General features: G+C 36.7%; 1 protein-coding gene across 2 annotated transcripts in view; it reads right to left on the bottom strand.

Annotated features, from left to right (window-relative positions):
* LOC150110172 (queuosine 5'-phosphate N-glycosylase/hydrolase) overlaps positions 1-24,820 on the bottom strand; it is a 243,870-nt gene that overhangs the window by 152,043 nt on the left and 67,007 nt on the right. Inside the window, exon 4 of one of the 2 annotated variants that reach the window (XM_090398252.1) lies at positions 8,055-8,204. The exons of the other annotated variant lie outside the window; for it this stretch is intronic. Within the exon in view, the coding sequence (XP_090254378.1) occupies positions 8,055-8,204 (150 nt within the window). The remainder of the gene's footprint in view (positions 1-8,054; positions 8,205-24,820) is intronic. 2 annotated transcript variants of the gene reach the window in all.

Genomic DNA, 24,820 nt, shown 5'->3' with positions numbered 1-24,820 from the left:
CACATAAAATGTCCAACTTCCTCTTCCTCATCATGTCTGCCACCTCTCTTCCCCTTCCAGTCATTCTTCCAACATTCAATGTTCCCACTCGGAACACTCTCTCCACTTGCTGGGCTCGCTTCTTTAACTGCACCCGCCCTTGATGTGGTAGCCCTCATCCACTTCTCGCAGCTATAGGGTGATGTGGCTGCGGATCGCTTAAGGGGTATGCCCTAGCCCTTGTATCGCTTTCTTTTCGACTCATCTCAGTGAAGTTTTACGAACGGATGCCCTTCCTGACGACAACCCTTGCCATTTATCTGGACTTGGGACCAGCACCTATTGGGGCTAGCTTGTCCCCTTCAGTGGCTGCATAAGGTGAAATGACATAGCAAGATAGGGAAGATTCAACCTTAGCCTTCGAATACTCTAATAGCATTGGGGGTAAGGAGCAAGAAGAAAAGAAGGAAGCAAAGAAAGAAAGGGGGGGGGGACCAGTCTATAGATAATATAACAGATGTATATTACATGAAGTAAGGCATGGTCCTGCATTAGGTACCTCAGGTTTGGCATGCCTGTACTCAAAGTGAGCCCATGAGGAAATTATTCCCATTCTAGTTATAAAATTTAATTCTTTTCTCACATCAGGACACACACCAAGTGAATTTGTAGAAACCACCATCCTCATTTCAAAACCTAATAGAGATCATACCTTAATCAGCAGCTGCAGACCCATTTCTCTATCTTATGCTGACTACAAGATATTTTCCCACATTCTCAATAACAGGTTCAAAGTGGGAAAGCGATACATAATTACAAGCATACAGGTGTATGGAGTTCCAGGTTGAGCAATACAATTTAATCTGTTTCTGCTATGTGATCTACTCTGCTTAGTTAATATGAAAAAGCAGTTGATGGTAGTGCTATCAGTAGACCTTACTCAAGTATTTGATAATGTCTGGCATCCCTTTCTGTTCCAAATCTTCCAACAAATTGCTGTGGGTAAAAAGCTGCTATCCATTATCAAAGCAGCCTATGCCAATTCAACTACCCACATCCTAGTTAATGGGTTCCTGTCATACCCAGTCAAAATTCAAAAAAGCAGTGAAGCAAGGTTGCCCTCTATGAATTGCTCTTTGAACCTTTGTTACAGGAAGTTGACAATACATGTGCTGTTTGAGGAATAATAGTTCCTTCAACTATGAAGTTGTTGAGTGGTTGAGTTGTTGTTGAGTTGTTGAGCTAGCGTCGGCGTAGCACGTGGCGGTGAATTTGAGCTGTGCAGAAGAAAGTGTTTTTTAATCGGTGAATAGTCCGCTTTTTTCCCCGTTTTTCTACATTTTTGAGTGCTAAATTGTTTCTCTGAATACGAGTGTACTTCGGTGGTTGTTTTTTGGAAGTTAGTTGCTGTCGCAATATAATATATTTTGGTACCATTGGGATCGAACGCGTAACGGTGGAAGACAAAACGAAGCTAAGTTATAGTATTTAGTTATATTTCATTTTATTTAATTATATTTAGTACTTAAATGTTCTGATGTTTGTACTTTTTTTTCCTCTTATTTATTAATTGAATAATTATTAAAGATTACGCTACTCGGCAGTAAGGAATGATGGGGGATTCAGCAGCAGTCGCAAGTGGCGTAATTCCAAGTCCTCCGCCATTTAAGAACTCAATTATTAGCAACATCATAAGGGGCTTTGTGGCATGCAGTACTTGCTGCATGTATGCATCTCGGGAATTACATATGTGGCTTGTTAAAGAGAGTGGAGAGCATATGTACGCAAAATGCAGGCAGTTGGAGGAAATAAGTACATTAGATATATCGATATCCGACTTTGTTGCTCCAGGAACGGGGAATGAATGTAGGAAGACAAGTAGTGTGATAGGAGAGAATGAGAAAATAATAGTTGATAGTGTGGAAGGTGTGAGTGACTGTGAAAGTTTAGGAGATGGTTTTGTTTGGGAGAGTGAATTTAGATTAAGAGTGACTGACCTGCAGAGGGAGACAGATGAGTTGAAAGAGCAGGTGGAATGTCTTGTGAATGAGAGCAGAAGTATGAAAAATAAGATTAGGAGAATGGAAGAGATAAATGCAAGGCGAATCAGAGTAGGAGAGAGAGAGAATTTAGGGAGTATGAGTGAGAGGTATGGGGGTGCTAGAAGAGGAGAGAATGGAAACAGTAGAAGAGAGGGAATGAGAGAGAGGTATAGGAATGCTAGCAGACGAGAGGATGGAAACAGTAGGAGAGATGGAATGAGAGAGATATGGAAGTGCTAGAAGAGGAGAGAATGGAAACGGTAGGAGAGATGGAATGAGAGAGAAGTATGGGAATGCTAGAAGATGAGAGGATGGAAACAGTAGTAGGAGAGACAGAATGAGAGAGGGATATGGAAGTGCTAGAAGAGGAGAGAATGGAAACAGTAGAAGAGAGAGGTATGGGAATGAAAGAAGAGGAGAGAATGGAAACAATAGGAGCGAGGGAATGGTAAGAGGTATAATGTATGGCGACTCAATGATCAGTGGTGTTCAAGATAGGATGCGTGAGGAGTGTTTGCCAGGAGGAACAATAGAAAGGGTGGCTATGGCAATTAAGAGAGGTGAAAGGGTGGATGAGATGATTTTGATGGTAGGAATGAGTGACTTGGGTGGTAATGTAAGTCGGGCAGTGAGAGATATGAGATTTTTGCTTGAGACTGTATGGAAGAAGACAGAGAGAGGAAAAATAGTGTGCGTGTTGCCTAGGTATGATAATGATGAGCTGAGCAGAAGAGCGGTGATATTGAATGGCATAATAGCGAGAATGTGTGACAAGAGAGGAGTGGTATATGTGGATGCTTGGAGTGCGTTTCAGGAAAGAGAGGAATTGTATGCGAGAGACCGTTTACATTTGAATGAGGAAGGACGTAGGCATCTGGAGAGATTGCTGTTCTGAACGAGTCATTGTGTCCCAGGGAGGATGATAGCAGGGGTGGCCTCTTGTGGGAATGGATACTTGAGAGAAGGGAGACAATGTCAGGTAACACTGAGCCCAGTGGAGTCTAGAAGGGATAATGCTGGGTATAGAAACAATGGCATTTACATGCTTTATGCTAATGCCAGGAGTATCCGGAATAAGGGAGAGGAATTGGTGGCGCAGATAGCATCAGCCTGGCCAAAAATTATTGCGATCACTGAGATGTGGTTGACAGAAGGGGATATAACAACAGGAATAGAAGTCGCTGGGTATAGCATTTTTCGTCAGGATAGGAGGGGAAAGCGTGGTGGTGGGGTACTGCTTATGATAAGTGATGACCTATGTCCTCTAAGAGTGGAGAATTTGGAAGGAAGTGAGACAAATGATTTTGAGAGCGTATGGTGTGAGGTAGAGGTAGGCAAGACAGGATATTTAGTCAGGTGTTGCTACAGACCAAGGAGCACAGAGGCTGGGGACCAGGAGATGTTTAGACAGCTAAGTTTGGCAAGTGCAAGAAGAATGATTGTTATGGGAGATTGATTTTAACTTCAGTAGTATAAATTGGAGAGAGGAAGATGCATGTAGCAATAGGGGAATGGAATTTCTAGAATTCTTGAAGGACAAATGTCTTAGGCAACATGTAACAGAGGGAATAAGAGGTTCAAAAGTTTTGGATTTGGTTATAGCATCAGAAGAGTTGATAATAACTGAGTTGACGTCTCTCCCACCAGTTGGAGAGAGTGACCATATGGTGTTGACTTGGAAAATGAATAGACATGCAGGGGTATCAAAGAGACGGGAACTTATGTGGAATTATAAGGCAGGTGATTATAATAGTCTTAGACGTCAACTTCGGGAAGTTTCATGGTGGGAGGAATTGGAAGGCCGGGATATCACTAGTGCAAGGGAAATTGTGAAAGAATATTTGTTATCAGCAATGGTAAGTTGTATACCACGAGTGAAGAAGAGGATGCAATTTGGAGTAAAGTGGATGACAAACAATACTAAACAGGAATTGCATGCGAAAAAGAGGCAATGGAAGAGATATAAGGAGACAAGTGAAGAGATGCATGAGGAATATAAGACACAGGCCAGAAGAGTGATTAGTGTGGTAAGGAAAGCGAAATTGTAATATGAGAAGAGATTGGCCCTAAGATCCAAAGAAAATCCTAGGGAATTTTTTAGCTATGTGGCCAGTAGGAGGAGAAATGACTGTGGAAGAATGATATTGTGCGATAAAAATGGGAATAGAGTGACTGATGCAGAGGACATAGTGGAATTGTTCAATGAACACTTTATTGGAATATTTCATACTAGAGGAGTCAGTTTTAATGCTAGAGTGATAGGACTGGTTCGAGGTCTGGAGGTACAGGAGGAGAGTGTGTTTCAGATACTGAGTACTCTGGATGTCAGTAAAGCTGTGGGACTGGATGGTATTTCACCACGAGTTTTGAGAGAATGTGCTAGGGAATTGACAGTGCCTTTAACGTGGCTTTTCAATGAAAGTCTAGCTTTGGCAAAGGTGCCCAGGGAATGGAAGGAAGGTAAGATAGTGCCATTGCATAAGGGTGGTAACAGACTGGAAGTGTCTAATTATAGGCCAGTCTGTGTGTCATCAGTAGTTGTTAAGATCTTGGAGAAAGTAGTGAAGGACCATATACAGCATTGGGCAGATGAGGGTAATGTTATCTGTGAGAATCAACATGGATTTGTGAAAAGACGCTCTTGTTTTAGCAATATGCCAGCCTTTTATAATAAAGTTACAAGAACATTAGATGAGGGAAAGGCATATACTGCAATTTTCTTAGACTTGGCGAAGGCATTTGACAGGGCGCCACATGATAAGCTGATATTTAAGTTGCAGCACATGGGTCTGGATGTCAGATTGGTCAACTGGATTCTGGATTGGCTGTCTGATAGGTATCAGAGAGTTGTGTATGGTGGAGCAGTTTCCAGGAGGCAGAGGGTTACAAGTGGGGTCCCACAGGGCTCAGTACTAGGACCTATATTGTTTAACCTTTATATCAATGACATAGCCAGTGGATTGCAGGGGGATATTCAGTTGTTTGCGGATGATGCGAAGCTGGGAAGGATTATTAGTAATAGTGCAGATGTGGTAGCCCTGCAAGAGGATTTAAATAAGCTAGATAGATGGGCAAATGAATGGGGGTATCGATTTAATGCAGCAAAATATAAGGTCTTGAGGTTTGGGAAACATCGATGGGATGCTGCATACTCTATGGGAGGAGTTATACTGGAGGAAGTAGGGGAGACAAGAGATCTGGGGTTGATGATTGATAGAAACCTGAAGTTTAGGGGACATATTGCAAAGGTGGTGAAGGTAACACAGAGGATTGCTGCTATTATGAGAAGGACACTGACATGCAGAGATAAGAGGGTTATCATTCCGTTGTATAAGTCTCTGATCAGACCACACTTGGACTATTGTTCTCAGATTTGGTCCCCAGCATTTGAAGGGGATAAATTAACTGTGGAAAGGATACAAAGACGGATGACAAAGATGGTTTCAGGACTGTACAAGGATAGTTATGAGGATCGGCTGAGAGAATGTGGACTGCAGAGTTTGGTGGATAGAAGAAGGAGAGGTGATATGATTGAGACTTTTAAACTGTTGAGAGGTGGTTACAGGGTTGACACTGGGGAGTTCTTTCGCTTGGTTGAACAGCAGGAAGGAGTGATGACAAAAGGCCATCCCTGGAAGTTACGAAAGGAAACTGTGAGCAAGAGGGTAAGGAGTGGTTTCTTTGTGTGGAGGGTGGTTGAGCCGTGGAATGCATTGCCTGATGGAGTGGTGGGAGCGAGAACGGTCAGTGAGTTTAAAGAGTGGTATGATAGACTTTGTGTTTCTCGGGGGGGGGGATCTCCCCCTCGATGAGTCTTGACAGACTTTATGTCTTAGGAAGGACCTCCCTCGATGAGTCTTTTGACTCCTTGGAGGCCTGAATAATAATAATAATAAAATAATAATAATAATGAAGGAAAATAAGGTATTAGTATATGCCGATGATGTAGTGGGTACTTTGAAGGATAGTGATTCCATATACATCTTTTTTTTTTGGTATTTTAGAAAAATTCAGCAAGATCAGTGGATTAACTGCTAATGCAGACAAGACAAAATCAAAAGTTTTTGGAAAGTGGAATCTCGAAGGCATTCCTTTTGGACTAACTGCTAAGGGAGAACCCCCCCCCCCTCATTATACTTGGAATTCCCTTCTCCACCAATATTCCCAGTTCAAGAACTTATATACAAGAACCTTTAAACCTTCGAAGACTGGAAAATAGGGCCACGTTCCTTTTCTTCTAAATCCATAGTACTCAAAACCATTGCTGCTTAGCTATACATAATAAATATTACATACTCCCAGAAGTTGAAGAAAAGCAATTATATAGTAAGCCTGTGCAATTTGTTTGGTCCAGCTGATATACCAAGAAGTTTAAAAAGAATTTCTTCAATCAAAGAAGCATGGAAGATTTGTTCTTCCAGTCTTAAAATTCTTAAAATTTAAGCAATACAGCTTCAAAAATCCATAACATATTGCAGACCAATCACACATGTACAGACCTCCTATACTACCTGGGTTTTCATCTTCCTCTGTTTGGAGTAAATGATTATAAAGGTCCAAAAGCTGAGACTGTTCCTGAATATTACAACACTCTGTACTTAACTCTGCTACAACACTCTGGCACTGACATTCTTTCCATTAAAAAAAAAGTAAAATTTGGTATAAAGAAATCTTTAATCTCTTTCACCGTGAACTTCCACAGTTAGGTACTGACAATAATACTTTGTTTCATAACTTATTGAAGTTCCAAGGAAACCCTAAGAGGAAGGATCTTATTTGAAGAAATACATATGACTGCCTCCTTCCAGTCAAAACCATCGAATAGATGGTAACATCAAAGATCTGTTACCAATTGAAAACGGTAGAACATGCATTCTACAGCTGCCCTCTTGTCCTGCATATTTGGAACAGATTATGTTCCATTACTTACAACAGAACAGGTTCTTTGTTTGTCGTACCCACCACCTGTGGGCAATGGGAAGAGAATTTTGATTTTTATAATTAATGAATTAAAATACCACATATGGAGAGTTAGAAAGAAACATGGATTTGAAAACCAGCAATATGACATCCAAATGCTTTATAATATTGTATTGTGGAAATTTTATTGTTCAGTCAGATGATTTTTGTATTTAGAAAGAAGCATTCTAGGAGATTTCAAATTTTTGACTAGATGGTGTAGATCACCCACATTATGAAATATTCACCAGGGGGGAGATAAAATTCAGTTTATTCTTGTTATGACAGGTTTTTAAAATAGTTCCATTCCTCTCAATTCAGTGTGGTCTTATAGTCAATTGCAGGGATGACTGGAGATCAATCCCAGGCAGAGAAGACTAACTCAAGGAAGTTAACTCAGATAAGGCTAACTACCTGGGTATCAGTCATCTTTGCAATTTAGTTATTATTATTATTATTACATGACACCTCGGGAGTCCAAAGCCTCATCACGGGAATAGTTTCAATAGTCACAGTTTCTACTGGTCTTTTAGTTGTTCATTTATATGAGATTGGTGAAAAAGGAAAACTGATAGCCTTTGGCTATATGATGATATAAAAGAGCTGAGGCCTTTTCTCTATCTTTCATACTATCTATGTCTTTTATTTCTCCTAATACTATCGGGCTCTCTTGTACTCCTATACTAACTACTCTAGGCCTATGATGAGCATCCCTTTACTTTTTCACCTCAATAAAGGTCGAAATGGGAAGGGTCACTACCAGTCTGGGTAGTGACCCTTCCCATAATTAATAGTATTATTCATGATCATAAGGAGATGTGCTTTGCATTATGACATATTAAGGCAAGTGATGTGAAGTCATTAGCTTCTATATATATGAGCTTCCCAGTCCTGAAGTTACTTGAGGTGCAAACGCTTTTGCTTACACTTGGATAAAGGATTAAACCAAAAATATGGAAGGCTATAATATTAGAAGGTATAATTATTGTGACTACTTGACAGCAATAGTATCAACTTTCAAGCATTAGCAGCAGTATTTGTTTAATTCATAACACTGATATTTCTTCAACATACTTCTAATAATACTTTTCCTGCTTCTTGGAGAACACGACATCTCTCTTCTATCATAGGCATAGGATACGTAGTATCAGACTTTAATATGGAATGAAGGTCATTCAGAGTGATTTTTGCATAATATGAAGGACTGCAAATAGGGATACCATTCTGTTTAAAAAAAAAAAAGTACTTATAAATCATGCATATTTCAGAGACAACATGAATCTAATTTTTTAAATATTTCTCTATATGTTAAAATTTCATTTCTGAGGAATGACATGCTTGGAATTAAGCTAAGGAGAATTTCTGAACAAGAAAAAAAAACTTGTGTGCCAGCTGTGTACATAAATATCTATGTTTCCCTGTTGTGATCCACAATAAGATGCTGGAAAAATATGCATTTCTTCATAACTGAACTAACACAATTTGAATATCTCACTTAAGTCACTCAACAGATATTACAACATGCATAACCAAAACGTGAGGTCTGCAGAACTGAGATCTGATATCATTGAAAACTATGGAAATCCATCAAATTACATCAAATGTAAATTTTTTTTGAAAACCATACTATTTACATTTGTAAACCATCTATGTGTAATGTTACAGATGCCCTACAATATTTAATTAAAAATTTCACACAAATTTTCTTTATGTATATAATTACCAGTTGCTTTGATTAGTGAAATTATAATCTGAGAAAAGAACAAGTATTTTTTAAATTAACATAACTGTGCACTATACGTTATTCTTGAAAGAAATAAAAGAAAAATAAACATAGAAATAAGTGATACATAAAGTGGCTTCAAGGAAAATGTCGGTACAAGAGAAGGTATATATGTTAGAACCATCATAGATTACAAAAAGGCATTCGACAATGTCCAACATTTACAATTAATTGAAATCCTTCCAGTTCAGAAAGGTGTGAGACAAGGCTGTGTCTTTTCTCCGATTCTCTTTAACCTGTACACAGAAAAAATATTTAATAAAATTAGTAACCTCAAAGGAATCACTGTAGGGGGGGGGGCAGAAATATTAATAACCTAAGATATGCAGATGACATGATTCTTCTAGCTGAAAACAAATATTACCTCAAAACTCTTATAGATGAAACTCTCAAGTATAGTGAACAGTATGGCCTCAATTTCAAATTTAAAAAGACAAAAATCATGATAATTTCAAGAGAAAAGAAAATACCAAAAATATGCATCAATATAAAAGGAAATAAATTAGAACAGGTGCAAAAATACATATACCTCAGACACTTGATCACAGAGAATGGCAGGACAGAAGATGAAATTAGAAAAAGGATTGAAATTGCAAGGTCAACTTTCAACAGGATGAAAAATCTACTAACATCTAGAGAATTAAATATGAAAACAAGACTAAGAATCTCCAAATGCTACATATGGTCTACATTATTATATAGAGTAGAGACATGGACACTCTCCAATCTGAGTGTAAAAAAACTGGAGGCCTTTGAAATGTGGATGCTGCAAAGAATTATGAGAATATCATGGCAAGACAAAAAGACAAATGAAGAAGTACTAGAGATGGCAGGCGTAAACAGGAGCCTGATGAAAGAAATTAAAAAGAGAAAAGTCAGATATTTTGGACATATTCTGAGACATAACTGCCTACAAAGGACACTTCTCAAAGGAACTGTTGAGGGAAAGAGAAAGAGAGGAAGACAAAGACTGGAGTGGATGAAAAATATAGAAGACTGGACCTATCTCTCATATGAGGAATGCAGCAGAGAGGCACAGAATAGGACATGGTGGAGACACATGGAAGTCAATCTCCTGGAGGAAGAAGACACCTGACAGGACTGTTTACAATGTATTTATACATGACATCAATGCTGATACAAACTGAATGCAATGAAAGATTCAATTAATTAAAAGTATTTACTAGAAATAAGAATTATGATTTAATGTTTTTGATGCATTATAATAGATAAGATCAAAAAATAAAAATAATTGCTTGGTTTCCTCAAAATGTGTGAGTTCCATTTTCAAGTCAAGCACCATAATATTATTTGTTCTCATTTCATGGCAGAAACGAAAGCCAGAAGTTTGATGTGTGCTGAAGCAAGCATGAGTGAGAAGTACATAGTACCTAAAATAACAGCTGTTTGAGAAATATAAGGAATTTTGGAACTTGATAGCAGGTATTCATGTTTGAAGTCTTACATATATAAAAGGATACCCAAAAAAGAAATGGAATTTGAACTTGATGTGCTCTCTTTTTCTAGTTATGGATGATGTTGCTAGGCATTGAGAGCAGTGGTGCACCCAGAGGGTGGGGGGGGGGGGGGGAGAAGAGGCCCGGGAACCACCCAAAGAAAATGAAGAACACTAGAAAAATTTCCAAAAATCTTTTCCTAATTAAAATTCATTTTTTTTATTTATGTTGTGTGCTACTTATGAATTAGCGATCACTGCAGATGCTCAGTTATAGGTCATATGCGATGTGTAGTGTGTATTCGCAAAACGTCTACTCAACTCGCCCCCCCCAAAGGTTAAATCCTGAGTGCGCCACTGATTGAGAGTGTGGTAAGTGGTGTCATTCTGTGTGAACTGGTTTGTTGTTCTGGCTGCTTTTTTGTTAGTGTTTACAAGCAAGTTTGGCGATTTTGTGATGGCTGACCATAAAGAACATAGTGTATGCAAGAAATTTTGTTTTCTTTTGGGTGAAACTGCAGTTAAAACTATTGTCATGTTCTGGCAAGCCTTCAAGGGCAATGCTTTAGGTAAAACACAGGCATAAGAATGGTTTTCTGATTTCAAAAATGGAAACGTCAGATGAAGACCAACCATGATCTGGCCAACTTTTGACAAGCAGAAATGACGTAAACATCGAAAAGATTTGCCAGACAATCAATGAAGATTGTACAAAAGGCCTTGAGAAGGTTTCTGAAGAGACAAATTTGTCAAGGAGTTTGTGTCAGTGAATTTTAACAGAATATTTGCAAATGAAATGTGGATCCACTAAATTTCTGCCTGATTTGCTCAAAAATAAATAAATAAAATTGTGTGAATATTTGCCACAATTTGGGGGAGCGAGTTCTCAATGACCAGAAGTTTCTTTCAAAAGTTATGACTGGAAATGAATCTTGGTGCTACGGTTATGATCCAGAAACAAAACAAGCATCAAGCCAATTCACCGAGACCCAAGAAGGCAAGTCAAGTTTGATCAAACATCAAGACAATATTGATTTGTTTTTTTGATGTGAATGGAAATGTGCACAAAGAATTTGTTCTTCCTGGACAGAGAGTGAACCAATATTTTTATCTCAACATTTTGAGAAGACTGCGTGATAGTGTGCTATGAAAATAGCCCACTATTTGTGATAACCAGTCTCCACTATTTCACACAAATGTGAAGTAGTGGAGACTGGTTGCTGCACCACGACGATGCCTAAGCCAACACTGCCTTGTCTGTTCAACAGTTCTTGATGAAAAACAAAATGGTGATTGTTCCCCACTCTCCCAATCTTTCTCCATGTGACTTTTTTTTTATTCCTACGGATAAAGAAAACCATGAAAGAACAGCGATTTATTGATGTGGATGCAGTGAAAGAAAAATCACTGGAGACCATAAACAGTATTCCAGTTGAACAGTTCCAGAACTGTTTCCCACAGTGGAAAAAACATTCAGACAAGTGCATTGACTCACATGGAAAGTACTTTGAAGAAAACTAGAATATGGCATTATAAACTTAAATAAATAAAGAAAAATTCTGGTTATTTTTGGATACCCCCTCATATAAAGAAATATGTTTAAAACGTATTTACTAAAATAAAGAGCCAAAAAGCTTCACTTTGGCAATGCAAATTTATAAAAATTAAGTGGATATTAAATCCAGCATTATTTCAAAGCCGAATATAGAAACTATAAAAGTTTCGTATGTAATTTGACCAGAAAGCTTACGGAAATACACACACCAATATTTACGCGTTGCCCTAGCCGGACCTTATAGGAGAGATGATCACTATGCCCAAGCGTCCATATATTCGCCCTCCTATTGGTCCATTATGAAAAGGTTTCACTGGCCTGACAGCTGTTTTGAACTGGTTGGTTATCTTCAGAGACCACTGTTCAAGTAAAGGGTCTTTATAGAAATTAGGCAATCCTTGGACCACTCCCTACGAATGACCGAAACATCGTCCAACTCAGTATTGGTTCCACTCAGCGACAGGCTCACCTTGCCACTGAGCAGAATAGCTCATATTCCAGGGAAAAGCATCTACCAACAAGGTCCCCCACATGGCCATGCCAGAAAACACTCTCCAGAAGTCTCAAATTGCTCTCTCTCAAGGGCAATGCCCCCTCCTCACCGGGAGCAAAATTCCAGAAGAAACCTTAAGAGAGCAAAAACTCTCAGTACTAAGGAAGTTCTTAAGTTCTTAAAAGAACTGGGCGATGGACTGAGTCCTTGACTCTTTATCCCGTCATCTGAATGAAGAAAATCTGTGTGGATGGGGTGTTATCGAGCTAAAAAGCTCTAGTCATGGCTGGGTAACGGCAATAGCCGAGCCTCAGTTAAAACTTCATTGGCTACAGCACTGCCATTTGTTACCCTGGAAGTCCTAAAAAGGACTAAGATCTTCCCTTACGATCAGTACTAAGGAACTTGAAACATTGGAGAGATGTATTTTTCATAAGTGAACTCTTGGTCGGTGCGTAAAGGTATTTACTAAAATAAAGAACCAAAAAGCTTCATTTCAGTGATGCAAATTTATAAAAATTAAGCGAATATTAAATCCAGTATTATTTCAAAGCCCAATATAGAAACTATAAAAGTTTAGCATGTAATTTGACCAGAGAGCTTACTGAAATACACATAATTATCTACTTAATTTTTATAAATTTACATTGCAAAAGTGAAACTTTTTTTGGGCTCTTTATTTTAGTAAATACCTTTATGCACCGACCAAGAGTTCGCTTACGAAAAATACACGTCTTCGATGTTTCAAGTTACTTAGTACTGAGAGTTTTTGCTCTCTTGAGGTTTCTGCCTGGTCTACCAACCAGTTTGAAACAGCTGTCAGCCCAGTGAAACCTTTTCAAAATGGACCAATATGAGGGGAATATATGGATGCTTGGGCATAGTGGTCATCTCTCCTATAAGGTCTGGCTAGGGCAACTCATAAATATCGGTGTGTGTGTGTGTGTGTATTTCCGTAAGCTCTATGGTCAAATTACATATACGAAACTTTTATAGTTCTATATTCGGCTTTGAAATAATGCTGGATTTAATATCCACTTAATTTTTATGTGTTTAAAAGTATTCGTATGTTATGTTCGAACTGTAACAATGTTAGATAAAGCGACTGGAGAAAAGTATGGCAAATGTTTTTTTTTTAATGACTGTTTGTTTTTATTACCTTGTAATCTTTCATATACAAAGGAAAAATAAATAAAACTATAAATTTTAAAAGAAGGGAAAAAAGTGAACATGACTTTATTATCACTTTTAGAGAAAACTAGCAACTAAAATTGCAAATGTTTTCTGTGACTGACTGACTGACTCAAGAGACAAAAACTCTCATTCAATACCAAAGCAATCGAAATTAAGCCACGAGTCTTATTTTGTTAATTACTAGTATGCACTAACTGAGAGTTCACTTATGAAAAATACAACTCTCTGACATTGGATTGCTTTGATACTGAATGAGAGTTTTTGCTCTCTTGAAGTATTTGACATAATACTTCACTGAAGAGAACCAACCAGTTCAAAATAGCTATCAGGCTAGTAAAATTTATCAATACATTAATAAAAAGTGAATATACAGATGTTTCGGTAGAGCTTGTTTTTTTAAGTAAACTAAGAAAGTCCTAATGCAAGGATTGTATTCTCATAAGTTCTCTGATGAAAATTTCAAAACTATCAATTTGCAATTCTTGTAAATCATTCACACTTAAATGATTTGCAATTCTAATTTATTGCATAGAAAATAATTATTACCAAATATGAATTAGCATTATTTTCACATGGATTTCAGTTAATCATTTGCTTGAACAAGTGACACATAAGAAGCTAAGAAGTTTCATATGGTGTCTCTACACAAAGCAGGCAAAACTCAACAGTTTATAGTTAAGGAATTGAAATGGTCACAAGCAAGCATGAGTAAAATACTGAGACAGTATTCTAATAACCGGATTTTTCAAAATAATTGCTGCAAAAGGTAATAAACATCAATCTACGTACTTTGTAGATTATATAACGAGGTAAACACATAAAAATGTAATATAAATTATAAGAAAACTGTTATTTGAAAACAATCACAAAATCAGAATAATTTTTAATGTGGTTTAAAATATTAGAATACTCCAAATTTTTCCATTCAGTTTTCAGGAAAGCATAGTATATATTTCGGTAACTGTGGGACTGACACTCATGTGTGAGGATTGTTTTGCATGGATTTCAGTTAATCATTTGCTTGAACGAGTGACATATCAGAAGCAAAGAAGTTTCATATGGGGGGGGTCTCTACACAAAGAAGGCCAAACTCAACAGTTTATAGTTAAGGAATTGAAATGTTCTCAAGCAAGCATAAGTAAAATACTGAGACAGTATTCTAATAACTAGATTTTTCAAAACAACCGCTGCAATAGTGGTCAAAAGGTAATAACTACATCAAGAGATGAGAGGATAATGAAGAAAACCCACTTCCAAAGTGTAACGTATTTTCACAGGAGATGGAAAGAACTAGGTGTGAATGTGTTTAAATCTATTACATCGAGATGACTTCACAAATTGGGTTTTAAATCATGCATGCTTTAGATGAAGCTGCTTATGACATCCAAGCAAAAGGCAGCTAGAGTGCAATGGTGTAAGCAAAGACTGTTGTGGGGTCAAGAGGACTGGAAAAAGGTACTTTTCAGTGATGAAAATATGTTTTATGTGTGTCCTATGGTCATCAAGGGATACATGCTTGGCATATTAAGCAAGAAGCATTTGATAAAGAATGCATGAAGCGTTTGATGAAATTTGCTACCCTCTTACTTGTGATTGCAGAGGGTCCAAGTAGGCTGTGTATGTATTGTGTACAAAACAGTTAATTCCAAATTATACTAAGAAATTCTTGAGCAATTTATGTTACTGGAATCAGAAGATTTATGTGATAGTAATATCCTTTTTCAGCGTAGTGTTTTTGTAGTGTTTTTCAGCAAGATTCTGCTTCATGTCATACTTACCTATTAGATGGTTCAAAGAAAGGAAAATCAATGTAATTCCGTGGCTGGGTATGTTTTGATAAAAAAAGACTGTGAACCACTAGTAAATAATATAATAAATTTATTTTAATCCTTTATCCAAGTGTGAGCAAACAAAGTTCGCCTGAAAATATCTTCAGGACTGAATATGGTGTTGCACTACCTTACAGGGGTAAGGTAGGTGTTGTACTACCTTACTGGGGGTAAGGCAGTACAACACCAGGCAACTCGTAGCAAAGGTGGACCAAGCTAACAACACTCCTATCCCAGTATCTCCCATAATGCAAAACACATCTCCTTGCAGATATGTATAATGTTATGCATTAAGGGATTGGCCACTATCCAGACTAGTTTCGACCTTTATTGAGGTCTCTTCAGTGGAGCCAGGCCCAGAGGTGGAGATACCAGGCAGAAGCAATAGTGAGGTCATCTTTACCTATAGATAGGAGTATTGTTAGCTTGGTCCACCTTTGCTACAAGTTGCCCGGTGTTGTACTGCTTACCTCGGTAAGGTAGTACAATGCCTACCTTACCCCCTGTAAGGTAGTGCAACACCATATTCAGTCCTGAAGATATTTTCAGGCGCAAACTTTCTTTGCAAACTTTGTTTGCTCACACTTGGATAAAGGATTAAACTAAATTTATTATAGTCTAACCAAGTGAAAAATAAACTTTCAACATCTTTCTCTACATCCAGAGTAATTTAATAAAAAAGGTGGCATGCCTTTTGGCAACTCCTATAGGTAAAGATGACCTCGCTATTGCTTCTGCCTGGTATCTCCACCTCTGAGCCTGGCTCCCGCTGAAGAGACCTCAATAAAGGTCGAAACTAGTCTGGGTAGTGGCCAATCCCTTAATGCATAACATTATACATATCCGCAAGGAGATGTGTTTTGCATTATGGGAGATAATGGGATAGGAGTGTTGTTAGCTTGGTCCACCTTTGCTATGAGTTGCCCGGTGTTGTACTGCCTTACCCCGGTAAGGTAGTACAACACCTACCTTATCCCTGTAAGGTATTGCAACACCATATTCAGTCCTGAAGATATTTTCAGGCACAAACTTTGTTTGCTCACACTTGGATAAAGGATTAAACTAAATTTATTATAGTCTAACCAAATAAAAAATAAACTTTCAACTAGTAAATAATATGCCCAACCATTTACAAATGATCATAAAAGCTAAGGGGGATGCAACAAAGTACTAATTATCATGTTGTTTCCCTTTGACTGTAATTTTTGTGCATTTATTTTTGCATTATTCTAATATTTTGAATCACGTTAAAATTATTCTAATTTTGTGAATGTTTTCATATGACACTTTTCTTATAACTTATGTTACATTTTTAGGTGTTTACATGGTTATATAATCTACAAAGTATGTGGATTTCTTATTCTCTTCTTCTTCTTTCTCAGTCTTGGTTGGTGTCCACTAAGGTCTCCTCCTTTTTTTGACCACTTCTTTCTATCTTTGGCAGTCTTCTTCCACTTCTTGTCAAAGTTTCTAAGGTCATCATCCCATCTAGTCCTTGGTTTTCCTCTATTTCTTCTTCCAGTTGGCACCCAGTTTTTGTAAGCTCCTTGGTCCAGTGTCCGTCCTCTCTTCTCATTACATGACCTGTCCACTCCCATTTTCTGGTCTTAATATGAGTCAGAATGTCATTTATCTTGGATTGCTCTCTAATTCAAGAGTTTCTTATTTTATCATTTAAAGAGATCCCTAGGATTTCTTTCAAATTTTCTTTGAGCAATCCTCAATTTGTTTTAGTCTTTTTGTTCATGACTGGCAATAAGCATTCATCAATTACTTTCCTTTTTAGGTACAATAGATTTTCTAAAACTGTCCATGCCAACTGTATTTGTCTACTGATTTCTGATTCAATGCCTTTATCTAAATCAAAGAGCTGTCCTAGATAGACAAATTGATCTACAATATCTAATTGATTATTTCCCAGGGTGATGGGTGATTTTACTGCTGCCTTGTTGAACATTAGTTTACCCATTATTTATTTTTAGCCATTTTCTTAGACTTTCTGTATTAAGTTGGCCTATCATGCCTTGGAGTTCTTTAGCTGTTTCGGCTATTATCAAGATATCATTTGCATATCTTAAGTGTGAGAGATATTTCCCATTTATCTTTATATCTTTATTGTTCCAGTTTAAGTTTTTAAAGATTTCTTCTAGTACTCATTGAACAGTTTTGGTGACAGAGTGTCCCCTTGCCCAACTTCTCTTCTTATGTTGAATTTAGATTTCTTGTTCCATAGTGTTATGGTTGCAGTAGAATTGTTATAGATATGCTTTAGTAGTTCGATGTACTTGGGTTCATCACCCTGTTTCTTAGGACTGTTATTAGTTCATTTGTCTTCACTGTGTCAAAAACTTTTTCATAATCTATGAAAGCTGGACAAAGGGATATGTTAAATTCATTACATTTATCTATAATTATCTTAGTGTGTGAATATTGTCCATGGTGCTGAAACCGAATCTGAATCCTGTTTTTTTGTGAAGAGTTTATAGAATGTTGGTAAGAGGCTTATTAGATGGTAATTTTTTTTTCAAAAATTATCAAAAGTTCCTGGCAAATAAGTCAGCTTGTGCTTTTTGAGAATACAGAGACAAATGTAAAAAAGCTAAACACTGTGTAAAACTAGCTAGACAAAAGTCATGGGAAGGCTTTCATAAGAACATAGAAAATAAATATCAAGAAGGTGGCAAGATATTCTGGAGGTTGTTGAAAAAGCTTAGAAATGGAGGAAACAGTGCTGTAAAAGGAATTAGAGATGATAAAGGTGACATGAAAACTGGAGAAAAAGATATCCTTGATATATGGAGTATTTACTTTGAAAAATTGCTAAATGAAACAATCGGTGACAGCACAGTGATAAAAAAAAACACTCAACCGGTATGCATCAGGAATACTTATCCATACTTGAAGTAGAAAAAGCCATCAAAATCCTGAAATGCAGAAAGGCAGCAGTAGTAGTAGATAATATTCACCCAGAAATGCTCAAGTATGGAGGTATAAAAGTCTTAGAGTGGCTGCACTGCATAGTTCAGAAGGCCCGGACAGAGGGATGAATTCCAGATGATTAGAGTAGAGCTCTCATAGTACCCATATATAAAAAGGGAAATAAAACTGAATGTGAAAATTACAGAGGTATTTCCCTACTGAGTATTCCTGGTAAGATTTATACAAGTATACTTGAGAAACGGTTGAAGGAAAGCTTAGTGAAGAAAAAGCTGGATTCAGGCCAAATAGAGGCTGTCAGGATCAGATTTTCATTTTATGACAAATAGTTGAGAAATCTTGGGAATATAAAAAGATTTGTATTTAAGTTTTGTAGATCTGGAAAAGGCATATGACAAGGTGCCAAGAGAGAAGATATTCAATATGCTATAGTTATATGGTGTCAATGGGGCATTATATCAAGCAATACTTAGTCTTTATTTGAGTTGTATGTCAGCAGTAGTAATTGAAGGAAGTTTAATGTTTAATCTGGTGTCAGACAAGGATGTACATAATCTCCTCTGTTATTCATCATCTATATGGATCACATTATAAATGAAAGTGATGTTAAACTTGATCACAAAATTGGAGATGTTAATCTCAGCTCTTTACTTTATGCAGATGATGTTATACTTCTAAATAAACCTAGTACAAGTGGAAGATTCCCTGACTAAATGGAATAACTGTTGTAACAGATATGGTATGAAGGTCAGCAATAACAAGCCAAAGACAATCAAAATAGGCAGCAGCATTGAAAATATCAACTGCATTGTGAATGGGGAACTTACAGAACATAGAACAAGTAAAACATTTCAGCTACTTAGGCACAATTTTTAATAGTAAATTAAATATGGAAATATACAACAGAATCAACGAATTGTATACAGCTAAATTAGCTGTATACAAAACAGTGTTCAAACCAAATTTAATTTCTGGATCTGAGAGCTGGGTCAGAAATAAAATACTTGACCAAAAACTAGAGACTGCAGATATAAGAGTCCTGAGAGAGATTAGGGGGCATGAACAGATAGCATCAATGACAATATCATATTAAAAATGAGAATATTAGGAAAGAACTTTACGCTGTTAGCATCCATGAATCTGTTAGCAGAGCTAATCTCAGGTGGTATGGTCACTTAAACAGAATGGGAGAGGAAAGATTAGCAAAACAAGTGTTCTCTGCCAAGGTTGGCAGGAAAAATAGCAGAGGAAGACAGGTGCATTGATACAGTAAAAAGTTCTTTAGAAGAGAGAGAGAAATATAAGATCTGATAATGTTAAAGTCTTGACAGATAACAGATTGATCTGGAAGAAAATTGTAGATAGGAAGTTAGTAATGATGTAAGTTTTTCATGTCATACTATTATATCCTGTACACCTCTTGAAGGTACCTGTCAGGAATTTGATGATGATTAACTCCTTTAACAGTTCCATTTGAAACTTTTTTGTTTGTTTACAATTGGGAGTGCTGTTAATTTGTTTTTTTGTTAGCAGCAATCAGTTTCCTTCTTTCTTTTTTGAAGTTCAACTCTACTTTTGCTCTAATCAATCTATGATCACTACCTGTTCTGAATTTGGATATCACTGAAACATCTTGGATGATATGTTTTTTTTCAGTAAGTATTTAGATGATGCTATTTCATATTTGGTAATAATGATTTTCTATGCAATAAATTAGAATTGTAAATTATTCAACACAGTTTCTTTGATTCTAGTAGCAAGGCTTATATGTTGGTCATACATAACTGGTAATTAGTTTACGGAATTAACAACGCATATAAAGTATATTAATTAAAGATAACTTTAATAAATAACTTCTATATTTCGGCAACGTCACGTTGCCAGTACAGCCGCTCTGGGCTGGCAGACCATGCCTTAGATACCCACCATAGAATTTGCTGGAAGAAAACAAAAATAATATACTGCAGTAAGTTTAAATACGAGAGATTATTCAAGGAATCTTCAGCAGCTCTAAAAAACGTTCCTAACCTCAACAAATTTGGGTGCATGAAACTACCCCAAATTTGGGAGACTAACATTTTGAGAACTTCAGCCCAACTGCCAAGTCAGCCCACCAGAGGGCACCATCAGGACTTTAGGAGCAATATTAGTTTCTTGCTTTCTTCCTCATTTGCTTTTGTTAGTGCCTGCGTGCACATACCATATCTTTATGTTCCTGAAGATGGCAACGTGACGTTGCCGAAATATAGAAGTTATTTATTAAAGTTATCTTTAATTAATATACTTTATATGTGTTGTTAATTCCGTAAACTAATTACCAGTTAATTTCTTTGATTATTCTAATTTTTTGATTTGGAAGCGTACATAATGTGAAACAAATGGAAGAATGCAAATTCACCTGGTAGTATGGATGGGGGGGGGTGGAGTGGTATCAAATGAATGAGGGTGACTAGTAGAGTGTCCCAGGGCTCTGTACTAGGACCATTACTCTTTAATTTGTACATTAATAATAAAGTAGAAGATTTGAAGGGAAATATTCAGTTGTTTGTCATCATCATCATCAATTTCCTGATTTGTACCCACAAGAGGTGTTTAGGTAACTGAGACAGCATTACATGATTCTGTTTACATTATTATTAATCACCTATCAACAATTTTCCTCCAAATCAATCTATTACTTGTGAACACTCCAATATTGTCATATCTAACATTTTGTGGTTCTAAAAATGTTAGATATGATAATATTGGAGTGCTCACAAGTAATAGATTGATTCCGAATCAATCCACCAAAACCTTGGTCTTCCTCTGGGTCTCTTTCCTGCCATCTTGGCATCAAACACCTGTTTTGCTATCCTTTCTTCACTCATTCTACTTAAATGGCCATACCACCTTAGATTAGCTCTACTGACACATTCTTGAATGCGAATAATGCCAAGTTCCTTTCTAATATCTTCATTTTTCATATGATTCTGCCATTGATTCATTCCCCTAATTTTTCTCAGAACCCTTATATCTGTGATATCTAGTCTTTGATCAAGTACTTTATTTCTAACCAACTTTCACATACATAACTTAAAACTGGTTTAAACACTGTCTTGCATAATGCTAGTTTAGTTTTGGGCTAATTCCTCTTTTATTCCATACCAATTTTATTTGTATGGAATAAATTCAGCTGGCTAACCACCATACCAGCTTTGCTTATTCTGTTGCCTATTTTCAGTTTTTACCTATCATCTTCACTAAAAACTGTGCCAAAATAGCTGAAATATTTTACTTGTTTTATAGTTTTCATAGTTTTGGTCTTTTTATTGTTGATTTTCATGTCAAATTTATTACAGCTGTTATTCAATTTAGTTAGTGAAGCCTGGAGGTTTGCACTAGATGTGTTTAGGTGTACATCACCTGCATAAAGCAAAAGCAGGTGATGTACACCTGCTTTTGCTTTATGCAGGTGATGAAAAGCAAAATTTGATATCTCCAATTCTAATATCAGGCTTGATTCTACATTCTTTCATAATGGGATCCATATAGATGATGAATAAGAGGGGAGATAATGTGCATCCTTGTCTTACCCCTGATTTTAAATGAAACCATCTTCCTGTATTTCCTTCAATTCCAACTGCTGACTGAAAACTTAAATATAGACTATGTATTCCTCTGTATTATGTGCCATTCACCCCATATAATTGTAGTGTTTTGAAAAGTTTTTTCAAAAATTTCTAAATGCTTTTCTTTTCTTTCACTTCTTCAACTAGAGGAACTGCTATTTATATAAAGAATACTTTGGATTTCAAAAATAAAATTTCAGATCTTCATTTGGACATGTTGGATATTATGATTAGTTTAGATGCTGTTTCATTATTTACTAATGTTCCTTTATCTGACAGCATTGCATTACTACAAGAATTTTCTTCAGAATTTCCTTCTTCAAATTGCCAACTTTTTTATGGAGCACTTTGAACATCATATTTTCGACAACATTTCACCTACACCTACTTACTGTTTCAGATATGTAGATGACATTTTTGCTATCTGGAATGGCTCTTCTTATGAATTACAACATTCTCTCTCTAAATTAAATGCACTTCATCCAAGAATCCAATTTGCCCTAGAAGAAGAAGTAAATAAGCAATTAGCCTTTTTTAGATATTTTAATTCTTAGTCAACCAGGTGGCAACCTACATTTCTCAGTTTTTCAGAAGCAGCAGCATACAGGCCATTACATCTATGCTGAATCTCATCACCATCCCAGTCTAAAGGCTGGAACTATTAAACCACTGGTTCATTGGGCCCACTCCTTATGTTCTTCAGATGAACTATTACAGAAAGAATTACAACATATTATTTCCACTTTTTTATCTAATGGTTGTAAGAATCCTTTCATCAAAAGAGGTTTGAAGAGTTTGGTATCTCTTACCTCTTCAAATATAGAAGAAATAACTCGTAATCCTAACCCTTATGTGCAAGGCATTAATGAACACATAGCAAAAGTTTCAAAACCACCAAATATTTTTGTTGCCTTTTGTCCCATCAGAAAAATCTGCACCTTTCTCACTTCTCCAAAGGACAAGCTTCCACATCTCAATTATCCAGGTGTCTACTAGATTCCTTGCTCTTGTGCGTTATCTTATTTCAGACAAACAGGAAGATATACTTTTATTCGGATAGAAGAACACAAGTCTTATATTCAATACCTTGAGCCTGAACAGTCTGGACTTGCAGAGCATTCCAACAATGCTAGACAAAGTTCATTAACAAGACACGTATCCTTCACAAAAAGTCATTTCCTCACAGAACGGCTTTATAAAGAAACGTGAAACTTTACTTCACTCTCTTAACTAAAACAGATCCAATGGTCTATGTTTATCCCATTTGTGGGAGATAGTACTTTTTAAATCAGCAAATCTTTCCTAACTTTATTTTATTTAATTGTGTGTGTGTGTGTGTGTGTGTGTGTGTGTACATATATATATATATACATATATATATATATATATATATATATATATATATTAAAAAATAATAATTATACTGACTAGGAACACCGAGAAAGGTATGATAAAAACTTTAATCAAACACGACTAGTTTCGTCAGAACGCCAACTTCTTCAGGTGTGTAAATAACTACAAAAGAACTAGAAAAAATAACAAGCTAAAAAACATGGACTTCTCATATAAAAAATTGGGGATAGTAACAGTCAAATTTGAACTGGTGTCTGCGTGGCAGGTCTAGCATGAGGCATACATGAGTGGCTACTGACTCGAGAGCGCCAGAATTGAATCGTTGCGAAGTGAGAGTCAGGCAAGCTGTAGCTTAAATTATTGTTCATGTGTGATGGGTACAGAACTATTTCTTTTGATTCTAAGATATGCCTCTCTAGTTCGTCACTGCATTTATGGACGGTGGTTGTAAGGTTCCAGTCTATCTGGTATTGGAGTTACTGGAGAAAAGAACATGACACTGGACAGGGTGCTCACACAGATTCTCTTGTAAGAGATGTCACGTTGATGCTCCTCAAGACGTAGTGAGACAGACCTATTTGTTTGTCCATAAGAAGGTTTACCGTAGCTGCAGATGATTTTGTAAAATCCTGGAAATTGAAACTGGTTGTGTTTTTGTTTGGGTTGATTCAGGAAAGAACAAAGTTTTGGTAGGGTGGTGAAGTAAGTTTTAATGTTGAATTTCTTCATAATTTTTGCCAGTTTTTGGTGATAGAGAGCTTATAAACAGCAATTGAATAATAGGATTGTGTAATAGGATTGAAGTTATCTTTTTGCTGAGGTTGTGGATGTGGATATAGACGTTTAGTTATACTTTGAGATGAATAGCCATTGTTTAAGAATGTGCTTTTGAGGTGGTCAAGTTCTATTTGAAGATCTTCTTCTTCTGAAATAAGAGATCTCGCCCGATGGGCAAGAGTGGAAATAATACCAAGTTTCTGTGGAGGGAAGTGACGAAAGGAGGCATGTAAGTATCTGTCTGTGTGAGTAGTTTTACGAAATATTGAAAATTTGAGACAATCAGACAACCTTATATATATATTTTATATATAAAATATATAAACAAACAAGCGACCTAGCTATGGGAAGCTCGTTGTCTCCAGTGTTAGCCAATATATTTCTAGAAGACTTTGAAGAAAGAGCTATTTCAAGCGCAACTTTAAAACCTAAAATGTGGCTATGATATATGGATGATATCTTTCTCATCTGGGAATATGGTCGAGAGGAGTTACAATCCTTCCTAGATCATTTGAATAATCGTCACCAGAACATCAAATTCACATAAGAACTCGAGATGAATGGCGTACTCGCCTTTTTGGATTTAAAGATCACTAGGTTGCCTGATTGTCTCAAATTTTTGATTTTTCATAAAACTACTCACTCACACAGACAGATACTTACATGCCTCCTCTCATCATTTCCCTCCACCGAAACTTGGTGCTATTTCCACTCTGGCCCATCAAGCGAGATCTCTTATTTCAGAAGAAAAAGATCTTCAAATAGAACTTGCCACCTCAAAAGCACATTCTTAAACAATGGCTATTCATCTCAAAGCATAACTAAACATTTATATCCACGTCCTCAACCTCAGCA

The sequence above is a fragment of the Typopeltis vanoorti genome, chromosome 1 (genome assembly GCF_054136105.1).
Source record: "Typopeltis vanoorti isolate ZY-2024b chromosome 1, IOZ_Tvanoo_1.0, whole genome shotgun sequence".
Lineage (NCBI taxonomy): Eukaryota > Metazoa > Arthropoda > Arachnida > Uropygi > Thelyphonidae > Typopeltis > Typopeltis vanoorti.
The sequence above is the reverse complement of the archived record's forward strand: the minus strand, read 5'-3'. Positions and strand labels throughout refer to the sequence as shown.